At 37.8% G+C, this 22248-nt stretch overlaps 1 protein-coding gene across 1 annotated transcript in view; it reads right to left on the bottom strand.

Annotated features, from left to right (window-relative positions):
* Window positions 1-439: 439 nt before the first annotated feature.
* The window catches only part of LOC126210477 (probable ATP-dependent DNA helicase HFM1), a 62965-nt gene continuing 41156 nt past the window's right edge, over window positions 440-22248 (bottom strand). The window contains exon 5 of the mRNA XM_049939749.1: window positions 440-3514. Coding sequence (XP_049795706.1) covers window positions 440-3514 — 3075 coding nt within the window. The remainder of the gene's footprint in view (window positions 3515-22248) is intronic.

Here is a 22248-nt window from a genome sequence, read left to right on the forward strand (position 1 = left end):
AAGTATTTTCATAACTGCTATTTCTACATTGGTGATCTTCAGATGTGCTGTAAAGTAATTCAGAACATCTTGGAAAGACCTAGAGTATTCACATTTTCAATTGCTTATGTAATGGTACTCTCATCATTTAATCAGTTGCTCTTAATAATCATTCTTGTCAACTTATTCTACATACCTAATTTTTCCCAGTGGTTTGCGTAGCTGATATCATTTGTTCATCAATTGATTCTGTACTGTCTGATAAGAAGTACCCTTTTCTGATTTGCTTGGGCATGACTAATTTGAATACAACATGTGTTTCTCTGAGTTTCTTCCTTACATATTCTTGTGATGCACAGGTTTCCAATGCAAACATTATGTAATTCTACCCAGTAGAAAGTGTATTGCTCTTACTCATTGCTAGTTTACATAGGGATAAAAGTTAATGCATGTGATTTTATTAATTTTCTTTATTGGCAGTTGTTTCAGCCATCAAAATTTCAAAATTACTCTCTAGAATCTGTTCAATACCTAAATCAAATGAAATTTGAAGTGAGCTGTCCACTGAAGAGCAGTATTTGCTAGAATTGCAGTTGTTATTTTTTATTTTGAGAGACTGGTTGTAGACTTCATTCAGGGCAGTTATTTCTTTTGCATCATCTTTTGGTGCTGCTGCAGTTACTTTCTCCTGCAATGACTTTTCATGAATGTTAATTTGGTTTTGATGTATAATGCAGTGTGAATGTTCTCTTTCTGGTAAATGAAACATTTTTTCTGCTATTTTGTTTGGTGTATCATCAGTTGAACCATTCCCTCTGTAGAAGCAATTTAGCATTTTAACGTTACTTGTTACAACAGAAACAATGCTGGAGTCTTCCTTGCAGCCAGCTTGACTCACTGAAGAACCTTCAGACATGTTACTGTTTATCAACTGATTACCATACTTTTTGGGATTGATTTTGACTATCATGGGTTCTTGCTGTGCCGTGGAAGAGCAACTGTCTATGGAATATTGTTGTCCTTGATCAGAAGCATGTAAATGTGTATTGTTGTTAAAAAGTATTTCATGGACCATGCGAGCCTTTTTGCTGTAATTAAGTGCAGGTTTCCTGAACTGCTTCTGCAATTGTAAAAATGCTTGATTAGAAATTGTTTGACTCAATTTTATTGGTCTACAACATGGCTTATCACTTTCATAAATCTGTATTGTTTTCTCTGGCTCTTTCTTAGAGTTAGTTGGAAATAGTTGTTTCTCTTTCAGAGGAGTATGCAGAAACAGTTCTAGAGAACAGTTAGGCTTATCATTTTCGAGCCGAAATCTTTTGCCACCAGTTGTCTGCAAAAAATGATCTGCAGCTGCTTTAAAATCTAAGAATGAAGGACGTCGTTTCTTACTTTCTTGTGCCATGTTTTCTTGTACTGTTTCAGGAATATTTTTAGTGCACTTATAATCACTATTTCTTTCTTTATTAACTGTCAGACCTGGTTCAGCTGATGGGGTTTCTGAAATCTTTAACAGTTGTATGGTTGTACGTACATCTATACCCACCCAGTATTCACTAATAACATGTACAAACACATCTTTAACTTTTTCTTCTATCTTTAACGTCCATCTTTGTTCACTGTCAATGATATGCACATCCTTGAGTCTCCTAAAAATGTGAAGTTTGTTGTTTGAATCGCCTATTATCACACAAGGACCATGATTAGGACCTGCTGTATTTGCAGTCCTTATTGCTGCACTGTTACAAATTAAAAGCTCTATTTGAATATAATAAGTGTAGTTCAAGACAGTTGATTTTATTTTTAGTTGATATTCTGGTAAATGCATTGCAGATTCTTGAAGTTTGTTTCCCATTGGTGGTGGCCGATTTAATATTCTCTCCAAATCTCTTGGATTGGAATCAGCAATATCTTTGAAAGATTTTTTCCCAGTCACCACCAATAATTCCGATAAAACAGGACCAATTCGATCTAACTGCCTAGAGACATAAGGGGAGTTTTCCCATAAGCGACAGTGGAAACATTTTGCTAAAACTATAGAATTTAGAACACCTCTGTAGCAAGATTTTAACAACATACAATGCACCAGGCATTTAGTTATACGTTGACCAATTCGTATAATATGAATCATTTCTTGGTGCAGAGATGGGTCTTCTACTGTGAGACATCCAAAAGCTGCCTGTATAAGACAATTTACTTTCATTTCTTTTGTCTTTATACGGCCTTTTAGAGGATAGCGTAAACCCACTTTATTGAGGGAATTCAAACATTTTTTGTCACTTGTCCGCAACTGGAATACAGAAAATTCTGAACAGCTTGTCACATGCTGAAGCATCTGTGATAAGTTTTCTTCTCCTGTCATTGTGCTAAAGATCTTCATTGTTTCAAATGCTATGTAATAACGTGCCATTAGGCGTCCTGTTTCTGTTGGTTGTACATCAAAAACATCCATTTTCACCAGGTGATTTGTTGCTAGTGCATTAAGTTCTCGCAGACACATTTCCTGCAGTTTGTTTTCTATGCCTTTTTTTGTAAAGTGTGTAGGGATTCCATAATACTGTGGGTTTCTTATTGCACGTACATAAAGGAAAGTGGAACGCATCCAATTCATAGCAACAGCTGTCTCTGTAATTGTACGAAGAACTACTTCTGAATTAATATGTTCTTTTAAATGTCGGTGTAGGTTGCTTTCTATTAAATCCTTGCCTTCAATAAGTTTTTCATATTTCTCTTTTTCATTTTCTTTTGTCATTATTATAGCTGTTGCTTCTGTATCATACTGCGGCCTTCCAGCACGGCCAATCATTTGAAGTACTTGGCTGTCTGAATAATTTGCATACACTCCTCCCATATAATGCTGTGTTGACTTGACAATCACTAGATGGGCTGGTAAGTTTACGCCAAGTGCTAATGTCGATGTAGCAACTAGTACAGGAAGGTAACCATTTCGAAATAGTGTTTCTATGACATAACGATCATTAAGATCCATGCCCGCATGATGGAAGCCCACTCCACAGTTAACACATTCTTTTAATTTATTTTCTCTTATATTTGAAATTGCTTTAATTATATGCTCTCTTTGACTAACATTAAAATGAAATGTTAACTGCTGACAGAGTGTGTCTGTTGTCTGAATGACTCCTTTCCTTGTGCTACAAAAGATGAGTGTAGGCTTACCATCTGAGTACTGGAGCAGAAGTGGCTTTAACTTGTAGCTTAGTGATATATCGAATCGAAACTGGGACATATTTTGAAGACAGTTATAGCCTAGCACAATTTTATGTAATTTTACTGGACGATGTTCTTCACTTATTTTGAAATATTTTGCAGGATTCTCAAACTTGCCAAGCCATGTAGCAATGTCTTCAATATTAGGGAGTGTAGCAGATACTGCTATGAAACGAACAGGAAATGGGAGACGTTTGTGACTGATCTCAGGTTTCTTATAATTAAGTGTTTCTTCTATTATTTTCATACGGCTTATCACTGCTTCTATGATGGGTCCTCTTCTTTCTTCACTTAGAACATGGACCTAAAATGTGAATTATATACTTTTAGATAAAATTAACGTAATCATTACTGTTGATGAATAATGCAAATAGCCACAGTAACAGAATCACAATTTGTGACTCATTGTATATTTCACCAACAATCATTAAGGCGAGTGGGGTTCACAATGTCCTCCATGGATAAAATGATCATTAGTAACTTGAGATGTGCACAGACAGTCAAAAAAATTTTAGAGCACAGCCTTGCTGGATAGATTTATCAGTATTGCAAAAACAGTTGTATTTCCTTTTTTTGTTGATAGTATTCTACAGCTTTTATAATTTGTAGAAATGACATGAAATAGCACCTTAAACTGCTGTTCAATTTATTTGTCATTCTGTGACTGGTTCTGGCCAAAGAGCATTACGTAGCACAGATTTTTCTTAACTGAACAATGTCAAAAATATAATATTTAGTATCCTTCCACAGATCTACGTCTACATATCTTACCATTATTTATAAATATTTTATTTTTGACATTGTATATGTAACTCTTGATGTTAACAAAAATCTTTTTTTGATAATGGTCTTTGACCAAAACCATTCGCCCAATAAAGAATAAACTGAGCAGTAGCTTAAAGTGTCAAATGATGTCATTTCTAAAAGTTGCATTGTCATTAGATAATAGTAAAAAATCAATGGACAATATTGCTGTTGAAACTTCCTGGCAGATTAAAACTGTGTGCTGGAGTGAGACTCAAACTCGGGACCTTTGCAAAGGTCCTGAGTTCGAGTCTTGGTCCAGTACACAGTTTTAATCTGCCAGGAAGTTTCATATCAGCACACACTCTGCTGCAGAGTGAAAATCTCATTCTGGAATATTGCTGTTTTTACAATAATTTTACTATTTTGAATATGCATAAAATATCTTTATGAGAAGTATTTTAAGGCAGAACAGAATGGCACTTTTAAATTCAGTAGTGGTGTCATTACATGTAGAACTCTGATATATGTTCAATAATTCAAGGAAGAAAGCATAAAATAATTTAATGGTACTTATTACTAAAAAGATAAGTTAAAAATTGGAAAAGATAGAAACTTTTGTGAGATTTAATTCTGTAGTTCTGCTTGAATATCCTAATTTTGATTCAATCTGTTTTCTGTACCTAGATTTATGCAACTTTGTCAGTTATAGCCATTCAACTCCAATGTCATGTAAAGATAAAATGTTTTGTGGAGGGAATGATAAGGCTGGAATGGCATGTTAATCTCCAGATCTCATCTGAAAAACCTTCTGGAAGGAATGAAGAATTTTGTGTCTTCGTAGAGCATGATAATGTGTTGTATATGGGATATCAGAAGCTGAAGGGAAAATAGACTCTCAAAGCACAGCAGTTCATAACTTTGTTTGTTTCTTCTGTTTACGCATCTTTCAAAATGCAACACCTCAAGTGAGAATACAGGAAACTCTACTAGTTTTATATAGTAAACTGCACTTTCCTTTATTCTTATACCAGCAATGATAAGTGATAATTCTCATCAGGCCATAAATTACCCAATGAACGCCTTTTCTTTATCAATACCCTCCTCCTTTTCTGGTCCTTTTTTCACATAAATAAGTACTCATTCAGTAAAAAAAAAAAAATGCAAGTACGTCACTGAATCCAAAATTTGGTAATTTGGTAATCCTGTTTTTGACTGATCTGTTGCAAAGGCTGATTATTTCTGCCTGATAGAGTAGCACTTCCCTCAACTTGTTCATCAGCTGTTCTGGACTTCCTGTATGTGTAGGAAATTATGGGTAAGGAAAACCTGTTTTTAGTTTAGAACATAAATAACTTCATGGTGCACCCAGGGGGGTCTAAATCTCATAACATGAGGGGGGAAGGAGTGCTCTTAATTTATATTTGTGGCAGTATCACATTTTAAACATTGTGACATCCATTATGAGAAGTTATTTATTCTACAGAGGATATATAATAATGAGAGTTAATTAGGTGAAAGTATAGGGATAACTGAACTAAAAACATTTAAGTAAACATTGGTCTGCAGATGCAAGATAATTGCTAATGTGCCGTTGCAAGCTCCTACAGACTTAAGTATAAATTTTGCACTAGTTAGTGAAATGTATTTGAAATGTAAATATTTTGATTAGGTCCCCACCTAATTGGGTTCAAATTTCACCCATGACTTACTTTAACAAGAAATACAATACTTCAGCACATGATATGTTACAGTTTACTGTAGACTTGCATCTGTTTAAGAAAGTGTCCCACATGTCCTCCTCACATTTGGATGCAATACTACACTTGTCTATCAGTGAGTTACAGGTTCTTTTAAACAGCCTTGGATTATCTCATAAATATTGACAAGACTATAAAATTCACTGCTCCATTTCTTCAACAGTATCAGCTTGAGTACTGTATCCTTCACTTGTGAGATGACTCCAAACACAAAACTCTAGTGATTTGAGGTCATGTTACCTTGGAGGCTGAGGTACAGATCCTGCTCACCCTATCAATTTTCGACCATATTGCCATGTTACATGTCATTGTATATCAGCAACAAAATGTGCTGGTGCCCCATCATTAATATACCTCATACCAACATCTTGGACCATGAGTGAAATTTAATGCTAATTTGATGGGGGCTCAACCAAACAATATACATTTCAAATATGTGACTACAAATTATAAATTAAAGCCCCTGCCTTGTCTGTCTGTTTATGAAGGTTAATCCCAGGAACTACTGCAGGGATTTTGATATGATCTTCACTAACAGATAAACTGATTCATGAGGAAGGTTTGTGTATATCACGTATTAATATTTCATGCAAGTTGGCTGAACTATGATGATGATTGTCAATTAAGTTATGCTTCCTGAGAACTTTCCTGGCATGTGCTGCTTGAATTATGTAAGCTATACTAAAATTTGGAGTTAATATTCAATAACTTAACATTGTTTCTGAACATGCAGTAGCCCACAAACAAATTTAACACTGTGTGAGCCAAGTTGCCAAGACGTAGATATGTGGGGCTACAATGCAAAGTCAGGGGTGTTGCTAGTTTGTTTAGTTAAGACAAGACTTAATACTGCAACGTACCAACCATATATACGCATATTGGCGTGAGCCTGAATGATGAATTGCAGCACCACTGACAGCAGGTGAGAGGAGGATGTTCTCATTGTAATAACTCAGAAAGGCCGACATAATGTTGCAAGGCAGGCTATCTGGTGCTGCACAGACTTGTGCACCACGCGGCAAGGCAGATTCCTCACTAACAGCGGCAGTGGTGTTTTAGGATACAACATGAGTAGTGGTGCTTATACACAACAGGTGCCGACTGAAAGTACTGGACGATTTGTAATGAAATTATTCTCAGTCTCACAGCCTAACCAGGATGATGGGTCTGTACTGGATGAGGCTGTCACATGGACCTGCCAGCAGAAGTCACAAGTTCAAGGCCATGATAGGGTAACAGCACAACACACTATGTTCCCCCCAGACTTAGTGCTATGATGCAACTGGCCATTACAGAATAACTACAGTAATGTGCTGCTCCTGCCCAGGGGGCAGCAGTTCACTACCTGGGCACACCAGTCATCATTCACTATCACAGGATGGATGTCTTATCATGATGGGCATCCACTATTGTGGAGTAGATACACAATCATTTGGTACACACACAGTTGGCATTGGGACAATGCTGCTGAGTTGAGTAACAAGGCCGCCAGTGCTCAGTGGAGAACCTGTGTTAGTATTGAGCGGCATGCAAGCAGCCAGCATAGCCGATTTCAGTGGCTAGCTGGCCACTGATCTGGTGCACTGTGCAGCACAGATGCTTCAATAAAGAACTTGTTTCATTTGTAGCTGTTTTCTCTGGAGCCTCCTTCACTCCCATCTCTTCTCCATCACCAACTCACACCATCCTGGCTCCCCTCCCTGCACTGCGATACCATAATTTGGTTTTAGAATTTTTGTCATCATCTTCACTCAGCACAATGTCTGGACCACAACCTAAAGTATGAACACAATATGGTAAGTGAGAAAACATTTGGTAGTGTTTTGGAGGTTGTAACAGACATGGAAGGGAGGCATGACTGTCTTCATAATTTAAAGATTACATTTTTTTAGGATTGCCTTATCGGGCATTGATGGAAATACAATGAAACTTTATGCACCTCATATCTCTTAGATTTATATGTGAATATTTACCAATAACAAGCAAAATGCTTGAAGGCGAATAAATTCTAAATTTTAAGGGTAATTGAAGAGAGCAGTATTTAGTGTCTAAAAGGTGTACACACTGTAACTTGCTTGGGCATACTGAGCCATACTGAGTCAGTGCCTCTAATCTGTTGTACAGGTCATTTTTATGGTCATATTGTAAGGCACTGTAGAGAGTCTATGTGTTTCAAGAAACAACATACAGAGCAGTTTATGATAATTTTTTGGAGTTGTGATTCCTTGTTGTATTATTTTGTGTAATGGAAAATAAGGGTGTTGCATTGGCAGAGTGAGAGACACAAGATGTCCCAGAGCCAGAAGCAGTACAGATATTGTTAGAAAAGGTAGGCAACTGACATCAGATAATATTTAGTAACATGAGCAGTTGACAGCTCAGGATGAATAGTTAGCATTGCTTCAAGTACCACACCAGGTGAATCCAGCTTATGCAGGATTAATTGTTCCCTTTACTGGAACATCATCTGAGGAAGTGTGGTCATTCTTAGAGTTCCTTAAAACATTGTCAGAAATGGGTGGTTGGACCAAAAGTCAGTTGTTACAGGTAGTGACTAGCGGGAGAAGTGAAAATGTATGCGAGGCTGACAAATGCATTAAAGAATGCAGCGAACTTGGAATCACTGGAGAAGGGCTTTATAAAGATGCAAGAAACAGAACAGTGTGAGGCATTCTTGGAAGCAGTTGAACATTACTACAATAGGCATGGGGAAATTGTGAGAGAATTTGCAGACAGGATAAGGAAATGAAATGAACACATGAACAAGTTGGGGCAGAGTAATGCAGCAAATGCAATTTTGTTGCAAGAAGCTGAGCAAAGGTGCTCAATGCTCTTCTGAAGGTGCTGCCATTGGACATATCAAGGGTGCACACAGTGCACCAAAAGATCTGCATTCTGCTATTAGGTTAGTGATGGAAAGCAATGAAACTTTTATCCATTATGGCTGGGGAACACTGCGACTGCGATGAATAAAGGTTTCTTGAAATTACTGCATCCAGATGACTGGTTGCAGTAATTTCAAGAAGCCTGGAATGCAATGAAATTGACAGATCAACATAGATATGAGATAGACATGGGATATTTTCGATGAAAATTATGTGTTACAGCCATGGGCGGAAGGGGCAATTATAGAGGCAGTGTCGCCAGCCACAGGAAAACAGAGGGAATTGAAGGTATCACTAGCAGAATTTTGGTAATGAATGTAGGGGTGGATGAGGAGGTGATAAGCACTCATTAAACATAAGGGGAAACACAAAGACCATCTAAAGGCATTCCCATTTACTTAGATGCAACAAATACTTGAGGTGAGGTGGAGCATGCAGTAACAGCTGTTGTAAGAGGTAAGGAGTACAAGCTTTTATGGGACACAGGGATGTGTGTGGGGGTTGTCAGGAGACACTTGGTTGGTCAGAGGCAGTGGCACCTGTCATGGGGATAATGATGTGACACTTTTAGGGTTGATGGACGTTGGTCAGTATGTGCATTAAGCTCGCTCGTTACTCATGAGAATGGCAGCTGCCTGGGAATGGGACAGCAAGTAACTCATGGATCGAGCACAGGTACTCATGAGTGAGGCAACTGAGTCATATTGATAGTGGATGGGGAAATCGGCCAGGTGTGGTAATCAAAGGTCTGCAATGAGAACTGCATGTATGATGTGTACAGATTTGATGAATTCATTATTTCATCTTCATAATATTTTGAGCTTTGCATTCCCATGCTGTCTTGTTCAGAAACATTGTAGAAGCAGGGAATAGTCATATGAGTTGAGCAAGTGCCAAGAAGTAAAAATTTTCTCTGCTATAATCAAACTCAATTTATGAAGTTATTTCATGGCTGTTTAATGGAAGAAATAACATTCTTTATACTCAAATGAAAAATAAGATTAAAATTACTTGAGTAGTAAATGATCAAATGGAATCAGTAAAAGAAGTAGAGGTTGAAGATAATGTAATATGGAATATAATATATCTATATGTCTAGAAAGCAAAAATCTGTTGGTAACAGAAACTTCGGAATACAAACCTGCATGTTATATTTATATTAGACAAGTGCAGATCGTTTACACATATTAGGTGTGTTCCATCTCCTATGAACTGACTGTTTTTATTAAATAGTTTCCTTGTCCCTCTTATTGTTATGAATTAATAAAATGTTGTTGATACATTCTGGATTGATACGAGCAATGCTTGTTTGATACAATTAAGCCTGTACTGCTAAAATTTCTTTTGCTTGCAGCACTACTAGTGGGAATGCATAGAATTTCTTTCACCACTGTAAAGAGCTTGAGGAATGCACAGGCATTGGCTTTCCATCATGACAGAATGTTTTTGACTTTATCATCTAGGATGTCCGTGTTGAAATATTTCTCAAGTTCATCTCTGCCTTTAGAAGTTGGTGAATGCCAGTTTTGGAAATTCTTTATGAAAGAGAGGATGGGATCTTCTTTGTCTTCTTCCATGACTCCACTATTTAGCTCCTGATGAACAGTTTGAAAAAATATTTTCTTTCTTCTCTTCACTCAGTAGTAAGTGTTCCTTAAAATATGGGTGAAAAACTGTAGCCATGTAAAGAGAATCCTGTTGTTCATTAACAACTTTCTCTTTAGTTAGGTTTCTGCACATCTTTTCAGCAATTTAAATACTGCCTTCCCATCTTCACTCTGGCATGTACCTAGTAAACTAAATCCCCATGGCACCACAAAAGGCAGTCTGTTCTGTTTCACTCTCCAGGTCATTTGTGGCCTCTTTGGAAGCTTAAAGGAATTTAATTATGCACTCTGTTAGACCAGGCTGATACAAAGATATTATTTCCTCTTTTTTTTACAGCGGCAAATTCTCAAATTCATTTGTTGGTGAATGAAATGAATCTAACATCAAGTAGATGCTGTTCCACCAGTTCAACATCTTGATGTAATGTTTTTTCCAAACTTGCCATCAAATCAGAGGATTTCATATATATCCTTCAGTTCTGCACACTGCCTGGATGGATTCATAAACATCAGGCAATTCTTCACTAAGGAACTTGTCATTCAGTGTCTTAATGCTGTGTTTATACAGTGCACTCTGCATGGCACACATTTATGGTGTTGAAGAGCTTTCTCATGTTCAGCCCTTGATCCACCACAAATTTCATTTGTTTAGTTCCAGAGGAGACATATGTATCTCAGGCAATTTTTCACATAACTCTCTAAGAATATTTTCTCTTGTTTTTGAAATGGCGGGAAACTTCATTGTCAGGAGCACATTGTTTCTCAGTTCAGACCTGTCCTCAGAGTCTACAATAATACTAGGATGTGACAGTCAGATAATGTACATGTGATAACTGTCAGTCCAAAGATCGCACATCATAGAGCACTCTTTCTGGACAATAGCTTTCTTTACTTGAGGCAAGACCACACTTCTCATTCAATCAGCAATACCTTGTATATGGTGAGAGACAGTTCTCGAAGAAGGCAAACTCTCTTGTACTCTCACTGTCCAATACTTGGCACCAGTATTGATTTGATGAATTCATTATTTCATCTTCATAATATTTTGAGCTTTGCATTTCCATGATGTCTTGTTCAGAAACATTGCAGAAGCAGGGAATAGTCATAAGAGTTGAGCAAGTGCCAAGAAGTAAAACATGTGAAAGGCTAATAAAGTCTTCCCCACTAACAATGTTGAACAGCCATAGTTCCAACGCATGCATTTTCATGCACTTGTCCCTGATTGTGTCTTTATTGCTGTTTGAAACTGTTGTAGATTTTGAATGTGTGACACTTTTGCACATAGTCTTTTCATGCTTGTTGTGCTTCTCTTGTATATGAGTAGCACTTTGCGTCCCTCTCTTACACACTGAGTTAGATCAGAGGATCACACATATCTGTTTCAGCCACTCACTATCTGTAATTAAAAATAGCAGTAATAAACATCTTTTCTGTCAAATACATTTCCTTTTTTTTCTCATATCTTTTTAACATAATTAAGCTTTTTTTTAAAAAAAAAAAGCTATAAGATAACATAAAGTGGAAAATATTATAATTATTGTTTCCACAATGTCCCAAGTTGAAATCGGGTAGACAGTACCTTCAGTACATTATAAATATCATTCAGATCTCAATAAAGTCGAAGGAACACATTTTCTAATTCCATTCACAAAAAATATCATCTATTTTATTTTATTTTTTAAAGTGACCTTTGTCCATACTGAGCTTTTCAAATTTATTTTGAGCTGAGTTAACTTAAATTATACTGTGAGCAAAAGATATGTAACAGTTTTTATAGTTTGTAATGAGCACGATATCTGTCATTAATTGTGTTTTCTAAAACTTTGAATTAAATGTTAATAAATTTGGCATCAGACACATAAAAACAAAGCACAGATAATGAAAAATTACAGTGCACATCATAATATTGTTTGTCCGTTAGAGCAGAAGGCACTTTAGCAAATTAAGACTTTAATAGCTAGAGGCTCTTTGATAAACTTTCAATCAGTGGACCTGATGGCTCTTCAAAAAATGCATTACTTATTAATTCAACTTATGTAATGACTTAATAATTTAAATCAGGTATTCACAATATCTGGTAGACAATGATTTATTTACACTAATAAATACAGATCGTACCTTTCCTAGGAAGTCTTAAACAGACAAAGCAGAGTATTTCTGGCTCACTTACTCCCAAAGCATATTTGTTATGAGCACACAAAAGACCACATTCATAATAACATTCGCAAATAAACTGCATACTCTCATAATATACCACTAGCTTTAACCCATGACTGTTCAGAAAATAATAGAGTCATGAAAATAGATCTTGAGCACTCTTGTGTGACTTGGCTATATGAGTACACTTCAGGAAAATCAGATAACATTATCATGCGGACCTTGTTCATCTAAAATGAAATGTACACAAATTCCTAACAAAATTCAGCTAGTACGTGTAACTTCTTCTAGCAGGTCCATCCAGAGAACATACATCACGTCTACTAACATTGACAGAATGTCCTCTTTCGTCATTATAGCTCTGTAAGAAACAGCACTGGATTGTCTGTGACTCACTCAAGTCTCGCAAGTACAGTGAAAACTTGTAACAGGAAAACCGCGTCAGGCTCACACAGGTCTATTGCTCCTCGTGGCCGTTAGTGTTAGTATGGTTCACAGCAGTAACGAGCTATGATTGAGCATGAAGGCTGAAGTGACTGCCTCCAATGGACATAGATTTTCATTTAGGGACTGTTGCTTTAAGCGATGTAGAGAGATTACTGCATGTAAGCGAGGACTGCAGTATAATCCTGGGATTTGTCTTTTTGTATCAACATTGTGCTGTAACTGACTTTTGTCAACATACAGTAGAACTTAGTAGAATGACATACCAGCTAGGGGAAGCTGTTGGCAGTATAGAAATGTTGTGAGGGTTGTCTAGCATATTAGACAAACCAGTTGAACCACATACAATTGCATTAAGGCTTGATTCAAATGATCAAGTGTCAGGTGGTACCAGGAAGGCACTTTAGCGACTGTGAAGCTAGATCTACTTGTGAGTAAGTTACATGTTGTAAAACTTCTAGAAAAGAATGATGTATTAGATCCAGCAAGATAGATGGAGAAGTGAAAATAAAGAGGGGGATGTTGATATCAAGTTTGGATGATCCAGATGAGGATGGGTGGTGCACAAGGAGTGTGGACCACAAGCAACCCTGAAACACTGTTAAGACTCCATTAGTATGAAAGTGGAGCATCTAAAGGGAGTAGAGAGAGAGAGGGTGAATGGAAGAATTGTCTTTTGAATTTGAGGATTTTTTCCCCATAGTGTCTGTTGTAAGAAATGCCTGTGACTTGATACCAAATGGCACCAATGTATCAGAAACCATATTGCAGACAAAGGTACTTTCAGCTGATTATGGAAGATTTTACTAACCAACAGTTAACTGATGGGATAATAGAAGAGAGTAGTAGTATGTGGGATGCAGGAGTCATGGTTGTACCAAAAACTCTATGGATTGTTCTAGACAATACAGGTCCTGCCATGATTACCATCACTTGAACAGCAAGACCATAACACATTCATACCCCATCCCCAACATTACCAAAACCATCAATAATCTGGGACAATGTAATTTCTTTTTGATCATGGATTTAAAGAGTGGTTACTGTCAATTGGACATTGTTTCTGAAGACACACCAAAGAGCATTTTTGGTACCATGGGGCACTATTAGCTCAAGAGAATGACCTTTGGATTGAAAAATGCAACTACAACATTTCAGTTTTAGGTGGTGTGTTTGGAGGTTTGAAACCAAGCCAGTATCTACTTTACTTAGACGGTACCACTGAATTCACAAAAGACATGGAGCACGATAAACAGCGTCTGAAGAAAGAGATTGAGGGCTGTGCATCTGTTGCTGAGCACAGAGAAGGGCCATTTTGCATTAGGAGAGGTAGGGTACTTGGGCCCTGTAATTAGTAAAGACAGAGTAATGATAGATCTGAGTCTAGTGCTAGTTACATGGGAGTTCCCAGTGCCTAAGCCATTTAAGGAACTGCAATCTTCTTTGGGGATCTCAAATTGCAGCAGGAAATTTGTGGAAGGGTTTGCTGAAATAGCAAAGTACTCACATAGTTGTTAAGGAAAAGTGTGAAATTCATGTGGACAGAAGAGTGCATTTGAAGAATGAAACAGATTTTTAACACCCAGCCCAGTTCTAGTATTTCCAGATTTTCAGAAGGAATTTATCCTTTTGTGTGACACATCTAATCATACTTTGGAATGTGCCTTAAGTCAATAGGTCAATGGTGTAGAATATCCTGTATGCTACGTGTCAAGTCAATGTAATGCAGCAAAGAAGAACTAATCAGTGACAGTGAAAGTAGTGTTGAACCTCATTTATGGTGTCACAATTTAGTAATTATCTTTATAGGAAAAAAATTTGAACAGTGACCAACCACACTATTTTGAAGTGGTTACTGGGACTGAAGGGCCCATCTAGCAGGCTAACAAGATGGGCTCTAAGACTTACTGAATCTGACTATGAAGTATTACACAAGCCAGGGAAGAAGCATCTAAATGCAGACACATTAAGCAGGAAAGAAGCAATGTTGAAAGTTCCGGGTCATGGTAGCAGCAGCAGCAGCAGCAGCAGCAGCAAAGTTAACCCTTTTGAGTCTCATTGATATGAAAAAAATATAATTTTAAAATTTTTCACATAATTAACCTTGATTATTATAGTAAACAATGAATTCCAGAAGAAATTCACAGCAAATTGTTTTAAGGAGGTGGTTTTGCTTTGAAACCACTACTAAATTTTTCTATGGCCCATCATTTCATGTGACATATTTGAAAGAAAATTCACATTTTTCCTACATGCAACCCCACATCTTAAAACTTCCATGAACTCATAATGCCTAAAGCAAATTATAGTAAAAAATAACAAGCAAAAATGGCCACAAAATGTAATAAATTTTGTAGCAAAGCTATATATATTTCAAAACCACACACTAAAACTATAGTAAAAAACACAAATTTATTTATTTCCTATTTCACCTCAGCAGATCAGGGCCTTTCATGTGACCAGGAAGACCCTGTAGGCTATATTAACTTCAGATATACTTACTTTCACTGTCAGTGATCCCAGTATGACTAACTGTGTGTCACAATCTTCTACAATAATTTAGCACAATCTCTGTGCTGATGGTTGCTTTGAATACTACAAGTGACTGCTAAATTCATAAAGTATCTCAGTGTATCACTAGGGTACTATGTTTTGCAACAACATCAGTGGTTTCATGCTAGAGACACTGGTAGTTAAAAAATGTAGTGAAATGGTGTTTCTGGCAAAAACCACTGGTACTCAGAGGGTAAAGGAGGAGATTTTAAAGGAAGCATATGACCAAGTGAAATCTGGTCATGGAGGGTGCAGGACAACAAACTGGAGAGTGGTTGAGAGATAGTGTTGGAGTGCAAGGAAAGCAGATGTGAATCAATATATGAAGAATTGCATACAGTGTGTGCAGTGAACTGACATAAGCAAGTGCTGTTGCAGAGGCCACTGGAAGAATCAAAACCATTTGAAATGCTCTGTACTGATGTTTCAGGACTGTTCAGTCATTCACCAGCAGGAAACTGGTTTGTTTTAACAATAATAGATCACTTTTTGTGGTATGTGGAGATGGTTGCTATGCTGAACCAGCAGGCAGTAACAGTTGCACAAGCAATGGTTAACAACTGGTTGTTAAGTTTGGAGTGGCAAATATGATAATTACAGACCAGGATTCAAATTTCACATGAGACTTTTTGAAGGAGCTGTGTTGGTTGCTGAAGGTGCAGAAGTTAAGAACTAATCCTCTCCATCTGCAGGCCAATGGCAAGTACCTAGAACAACTTAGGAAAATGTTAAGTTACCATGTGAGGGTGCATCATAGTGGCAAGAATAGATATCTAAGGTATGTCTGTTGGCATATAATTCAAAGGTACACACAAATACTGGGTTGGGCCAGTATAAGGTGATGAATGACCAGAAAATGGAATCACCATTTGATTTGATAAAGATACAGTTCAAAAATAATTGTAAACAGCTTTGTAGCACAATGACAAATCACGTACATTTATGAAGAAATATTAAGTTCAAGTGAAAAACCATAATTCTGTTTTGCTAGTTTTGTTCATTGTTCAACAGCCATAAAACTTTATTTTGAAATACTTTTGTATTAATGCTGAAATTGTTAGTAACTTATATGAAGTGATCAATGTTGATGAAAAGTTACACAGTTCTGTCATGTCAGCTGCATTAAGCAGAAAAGAAATAGTTGTTTGTAGGTTTGGAGCTATGTTTACTACTGTAGAAACGTCATGCAGTTTCACGTAGAATGTGAATCTGAAGAAGGGAGTAACAGTGAAATGTAAAAGTAGAATAATGCTTAGCTATGGAAGTACCACAGATATTTGGAGAATGTTACGACATTGTACACCATTTACTCATGTCCTGCTGTGTTCCAGGTGCTATCTGGTAGAGATCTTGTGCATAATACTTACAAGCAAGACTCTCAGGGAACAGGAGGTTGAAATTATGAATCAGTACTAGAGACACATCAGTTTCTATAAACAATCAATACATTTTCCTCACACATTTTGAGTAACTTTGTCTACTTTGTTGAGGACATTATTTACACTTCTGTGTCATGTAAATGTACCTTTCGACCATTAATTCAAGCAAATTTACTTTCCTTAAAACATTGTAGTATAATTGTCGTCTCAATAGCCCTGGGATCAGAAATTAAAAACCTGTTCACCTCAGACGTTTTTTATGCAATAACACACATCCACACAAACATCTTTGTTCAAAGATAAACATTTAATTCAGTTTGTATGAAAACTTGCACAATCAGAATTGTATCAATGACAGAAGATTTGTTGCAATCTGTTTTATTGCATAAGGTAAAAAAAAATCTATTATAAAACATAAATTTTTGACTCAAACAATGGAAAACCCAGGATGGAATGTACCAATATTATGAAAAGGAAAGTTGCTACTCACCATATAGCAGAGATGCTGAGTCGCAGATAGACACAACAAAAAGACTGTCATAAATAAGCTTTCGGCCAGTAAGCCCTTTGTCAAAACTAGACAACACACACACACACACACACACACACACACACACACACACACACACACACACACACACAAAATAATTTCACACACATGACTGCAGTGTCTGGCAACTGAAGCCACACTGTGAGCAGCAGCACCAGTGCATGATGGAGTGGTGACTGGGTAGGGGTAAGGAGGAGGTTGGGCAGGGAGGAAGAAAGATAGTAGGTTAGTGGTGGGGGACAGTGAAGTGCTGCTGGAGAGCACGCACAGACAATGTGGAGAGAGTGTAGGGCAGCTTTGTGCAGTTCGGAGGTTAGACGGAACACTGGGGACATGTCAGGGGAGAGGGGGTGGAGGGGGACAGCAGAAAAGGAAAGAAGTAAAAAGAATGTGTGTGATTGTGGAATGAGGGCTGCGTACTGGTGCAATGGGAACAGGGAAGGGGCTGGATGGTTGAGGACAATGGCTAACAAAGGTTGAGACCAAGAGGATTACAGGAACGTAGGACATATTGCATGGAAAGTTCCTATCTGCGCAATTCGGAAAAACTGAGGTTGGTGGGAAGGATCCATTTGGCACAGGCTGTGAAGCAATCATTGAAATGAAGGATATCGTGTTGGGCAGTATGCTCAACAACACAGTGACCCAGTTGCTTCTTGGCCACAGTTTGTCGGTGGCCATTCATGCAGACAGACAGCTTGTTGGTTGTCGTGTCCACATAGAATGCAGCACATTGGTTGAAGCTTACCTTTTAGATCACATGACTGGTTTCACAGATAGCTCTGCCTTTGATGGGATAGGTGATGTTTATAACTGGTCTGGAGTAGGTGGTAATGGGAGGATGTATGAGACAAGTCTTGCATCTAGGCCTATTACAATGATATGCGCCATAACAGCGTTTACATATTACCAGAATTTCTTTGGGTTCTGTGAAAGATCAGTTGATAGTATTCTGCTATGGTAGTCATTGATAGCATCTCGCATTGCTCTCTTGACAGCCAAATGCGTTTCATTCAGCATCTCCCTTTGTATAGCCCTATACTTTGTTTTACATATATTATACAGTAACCCCTGTTTATTTAGTTGTTTCTTTACAGTGACAAGAGCTTCTGTTTTGAAATACTACAGGCTGTTGATAGGTAAGACATACCTCCAGCATATTCCTAGTGTCCACTCATGTTAAATTACATATTAACATTCAGAATTGGTGTGTCAGGGAAGAAACATGAAACTGGATTATACCATACATCCACAAAAGAGGAGAGACAACATGTGATGTAAATGGCTCAGTTGGTACTCATCAGTTAGATTTGTTTGTGGTCAAACAAGGGGTTCCCCAAGGTTCCATATTGGATCCAGTCTTATTTTACAAGGTGTTCAACTTTGCTTCCACTGTTTCGTCCTCAACATTTGAGGATTTAATGAAACAAATTGGTTACACATGTGTCATTCAAAGTATTCTCCATTGCTGGCCACAACTTTCTCCCATCTTTTGGGCAGTGTACGAATCCCACGTCAAAAAAATTGTTCAACTTTTGAAGTGATCTACGAATTGATCCAATTTGTGACTTCTTCATGAGATCAGAAGTGTTGGTCAGACAAGCCATGCGCCATTGACCTAAACAGGTGATAGCCAGAGGGAGCAATGTCTGGAGAATACGGCGTGTTGGGTAGGACTTCCCATTTCAACGTTTCCAAGTATGTTTTGACCTCTTTTGCAACGTGGGGTCGAGTGTAGTCATGCTCCAAAATCACTTTATCGTGCCTCTCCTGTATTGCGGTCGTTTGTCTTTTAATGCTCTGGTCAAACGGATTAACTGTGTTCAATAATGAGCACCTGTGATTGTTTCACTTGGTTTTAACACCTTATAGTAGGCAACGCCGAGCTGGTCCCACCAAATGCAGAGCATGATCTTGGAACTGTGAATATTCGGTTTGGCCGTCGATGTGGAAGCATGACCAGGATATCCCCATGATTTTTTGCATTTAGGATTATTGTAATGAACGCATTTTTCATCCCTGGTCACAATTTGATGCAGAAATCCCTTCTATTTTTGACTCTGAAGCAACTCTCACAAACAAAAACACTGTTCAATGTCTCTTGGTTGCAGCTCACATGGGACCCAAGTTCCTTCTTTCTGAATCATGCCCATGGCCTTGAGACATTTTGAAATGGCTTGCTGTGTCACTCGCACTAATCATGCCAATTCTTCATGAGTTTGACGTGAGTCTTCACTCAGCAATGTGTCTAATTCTTCATCTTCGAAAACATCCTCTCTTCCACCACTATGCCGGTCTATGACGTTGAAGCATTGAAACCACTCACGACACATTCTTTCATTAATAGCATTCTTACCATATGTACTTAAGAGCATTTGATGAGATTCAGCTGCTGTTTTCTTCATATTGAATCAAAACAGTAACACCTCCCACAAACGACGAGAATTAGGCTCATAAACTGCCATTTTCAATCAAAAACAGCATTACGATGGAGACACAAATCAACTAATGTTTGAATGAGGTTATGTTGACCAAGGTCCAAACTGACCAAGCTGCCTGACATCTGCAATCTGTTTCTTTCGACTGCTACTTACCATTCGTTGTCGCCATCTATGGGCAAATGGCAGGAGCAATGTGAATGATTTAGATATAAGAAATGGTGACACAAAACTATGCCAATCTACAGATGATGTGAGCATATTAATTACGGAAAGTACTAAACAAATCACACAGAATATAGTAGAGTACTTTGATGTATGGAGTGTAGCCATGTATGGAAGTGAAACATGGACGATAACCAGTTTGGACAAGAAGAGAATAGAAGCTTTCGAAATGTGGTGCTACAGAAGAATGCTGAAGATAAGGTGGGTAGATCACATAACTAATGAGGAGGTATTGAATAGGATTGGGGAGAAGAGAAGTTTGTGGCACAACTTGACTAGAAGAAGGGATCGGTTGCTAGGACATGTTTTGAGGCATCAAGGGATCACAAATTTATCATTGGAGGGCATCGTGGAGGGTAAAAATCGTAGAGGGAGACCAAGAGATCAATACACTAAGCAGATTCAGAAGGATGTAGGTTGCAGTAGGTACTGGGAGATGAAGAAGCTTGCACAGGATAGAGTAGCATGGAGAGCTGCATCAAACCAGTCTCAGGACTGAAGACCACAACAACAACAACAACAGCACTTTGATGCAAACACTTTGATTATAAATCTGGGATAAACTGGTGCAGTGGTCTTGTTCACCACCCAGAGTAGGACACCAACTAATCTTCATACTGAAACAAATGGACAAACGTTGGAAAAACAAAGAATACTAGACTACTCAGTATATGATTCAACAGAAAATAAAAGAGGATACACACGTAGACTGCTGTAGTACACATTACACAATGTTTGTAATTCAGGTTGCCTCTGGATTTGGTCAGAGATCATGCATATAAGCATAAGACCTTGAAGGGTGAAATATGAATTTCTGTCATGTTTGGACATGACTTGCTGGTCCCAGAAAAGTATTACAAAAGTGTGTATGGCCATCTTAAATTCTCATTTCACTTCTGTTGTTGGGAAAAGGTACAAGTATGTTCGATGTAATAAATCATAATTGTGTTAAAAGTTATATGCGCATACTACATACTCTTCCACACTGTGTAACATTCATCAAACAAAGCAAAAGAGTTTGAATATCAAATAACCGAAAATACTTTTAAACTATTTATAGTGTGCTTTGTATTGTCTTTTATCTGGATTGGCAGCTACTTGAGATGATAAATGCTCAGATTGATCACAGTGGAAAAATTGAATGTGTAGCCTTTGTTGTGACTCGTCGATCATTCAAAGCGCCGCTGTGCAATTACGCGCGTCCTATACGTGCGGCGCTGTCTGCCAGCCATGCAGCAGCTGTGCCACCTAAGCGGCCAGCCGAGCAGCGGCCGCTAGACTGGGAATCAGTGCTCATTCGAATGTTGACGTGTGCACATGTCTTGCTTGACAACTTACTCTGTGACTTATATGTGTTGTGTCGTTCTGAAATATATGTGTTCAACTTGACGTTATAACAATTGAATGACACAACACATATAAGTCACAGAGTAAGTTGTCAAGCAAGACATGTGCACACGTTAACATGCGAATGAGCACTGAGTCCCAGTCTAGCGGCCGCTGCTCGGCTGGCCGCTTAGGTGGCGCAGCTGCTGCATGGATGGCAGACAGCACCGCACGTAGAGGACGCACGTAATTGCGCGGCAGCGCTTTGAATGATCGGCGAGTCACAACAGCCTTCAGTTAAGTTATTATCTATTTTTTCAAAAATTTACAAAAGAATTATTTTTCCTGTTTGCTCTGTACCATCAGGCATTTATAACATCTGTTGGTTTGCTTTTGTTAAATACATGTGCACGCTATACTACATAAACAGAAAACTGAACAAAACATGTTTCATAACACAACTATCAAGGAGTAGTGTATCACATAATAATCTCAGGGCCGTACATTTGGTTGCATTCTCTTAATATTAAAATTTGGTGGTGTATTTTGGTGAAACATAGGTAAACTGAAAGGACCAGAGGTTGTAGAGAGTTTCATAGAGACATTAGGGAATGACTGATAAGTACAAAAGAAAGAAATACAGTAGAAGAAGAATGGGTAGCTTAGAGACATGAAACAGTGAAGGCAGCAGAGGATCAAGTAGGTAAAAAGATGAGGGCTAGTAGAAATCCTTGGGTAACAGAAGAGATATTAAATTTAATTGATGCAAGAAGAGAATAAAAAAAAGCACAACACGGAAATCAAAATTTTTGATCAGTTACCTAGTGACATAAGTGACAGACAGTGATGTAAAATTTGAAAAAAAAAAACTGAAAATCTTCTCCTTGACAGCACTTTTTATCCCACAGAAGGATTTTATTATTCTAATGTGTTAAAGGTAGTGGGTGGGAATTACTAACTCATATCTGTA

The sequence above is a fragment of the Schistocerca nitens genome, chromosome 1 (assembly GCF_023898315.1).
Source record: "Schistocerca nitens isolate TAMUIC-IGC-003100 chromosome 1, iqSchNite1.1, whole genome shotgun sequence".
Classification (NCBI taxonomy): domain Eukaryota; kingdom Metazoa; phylum Arthropoda; class Insecta; order Orthoptera; family Acrididae; genus Schistocerca; species Schistocerca nitens.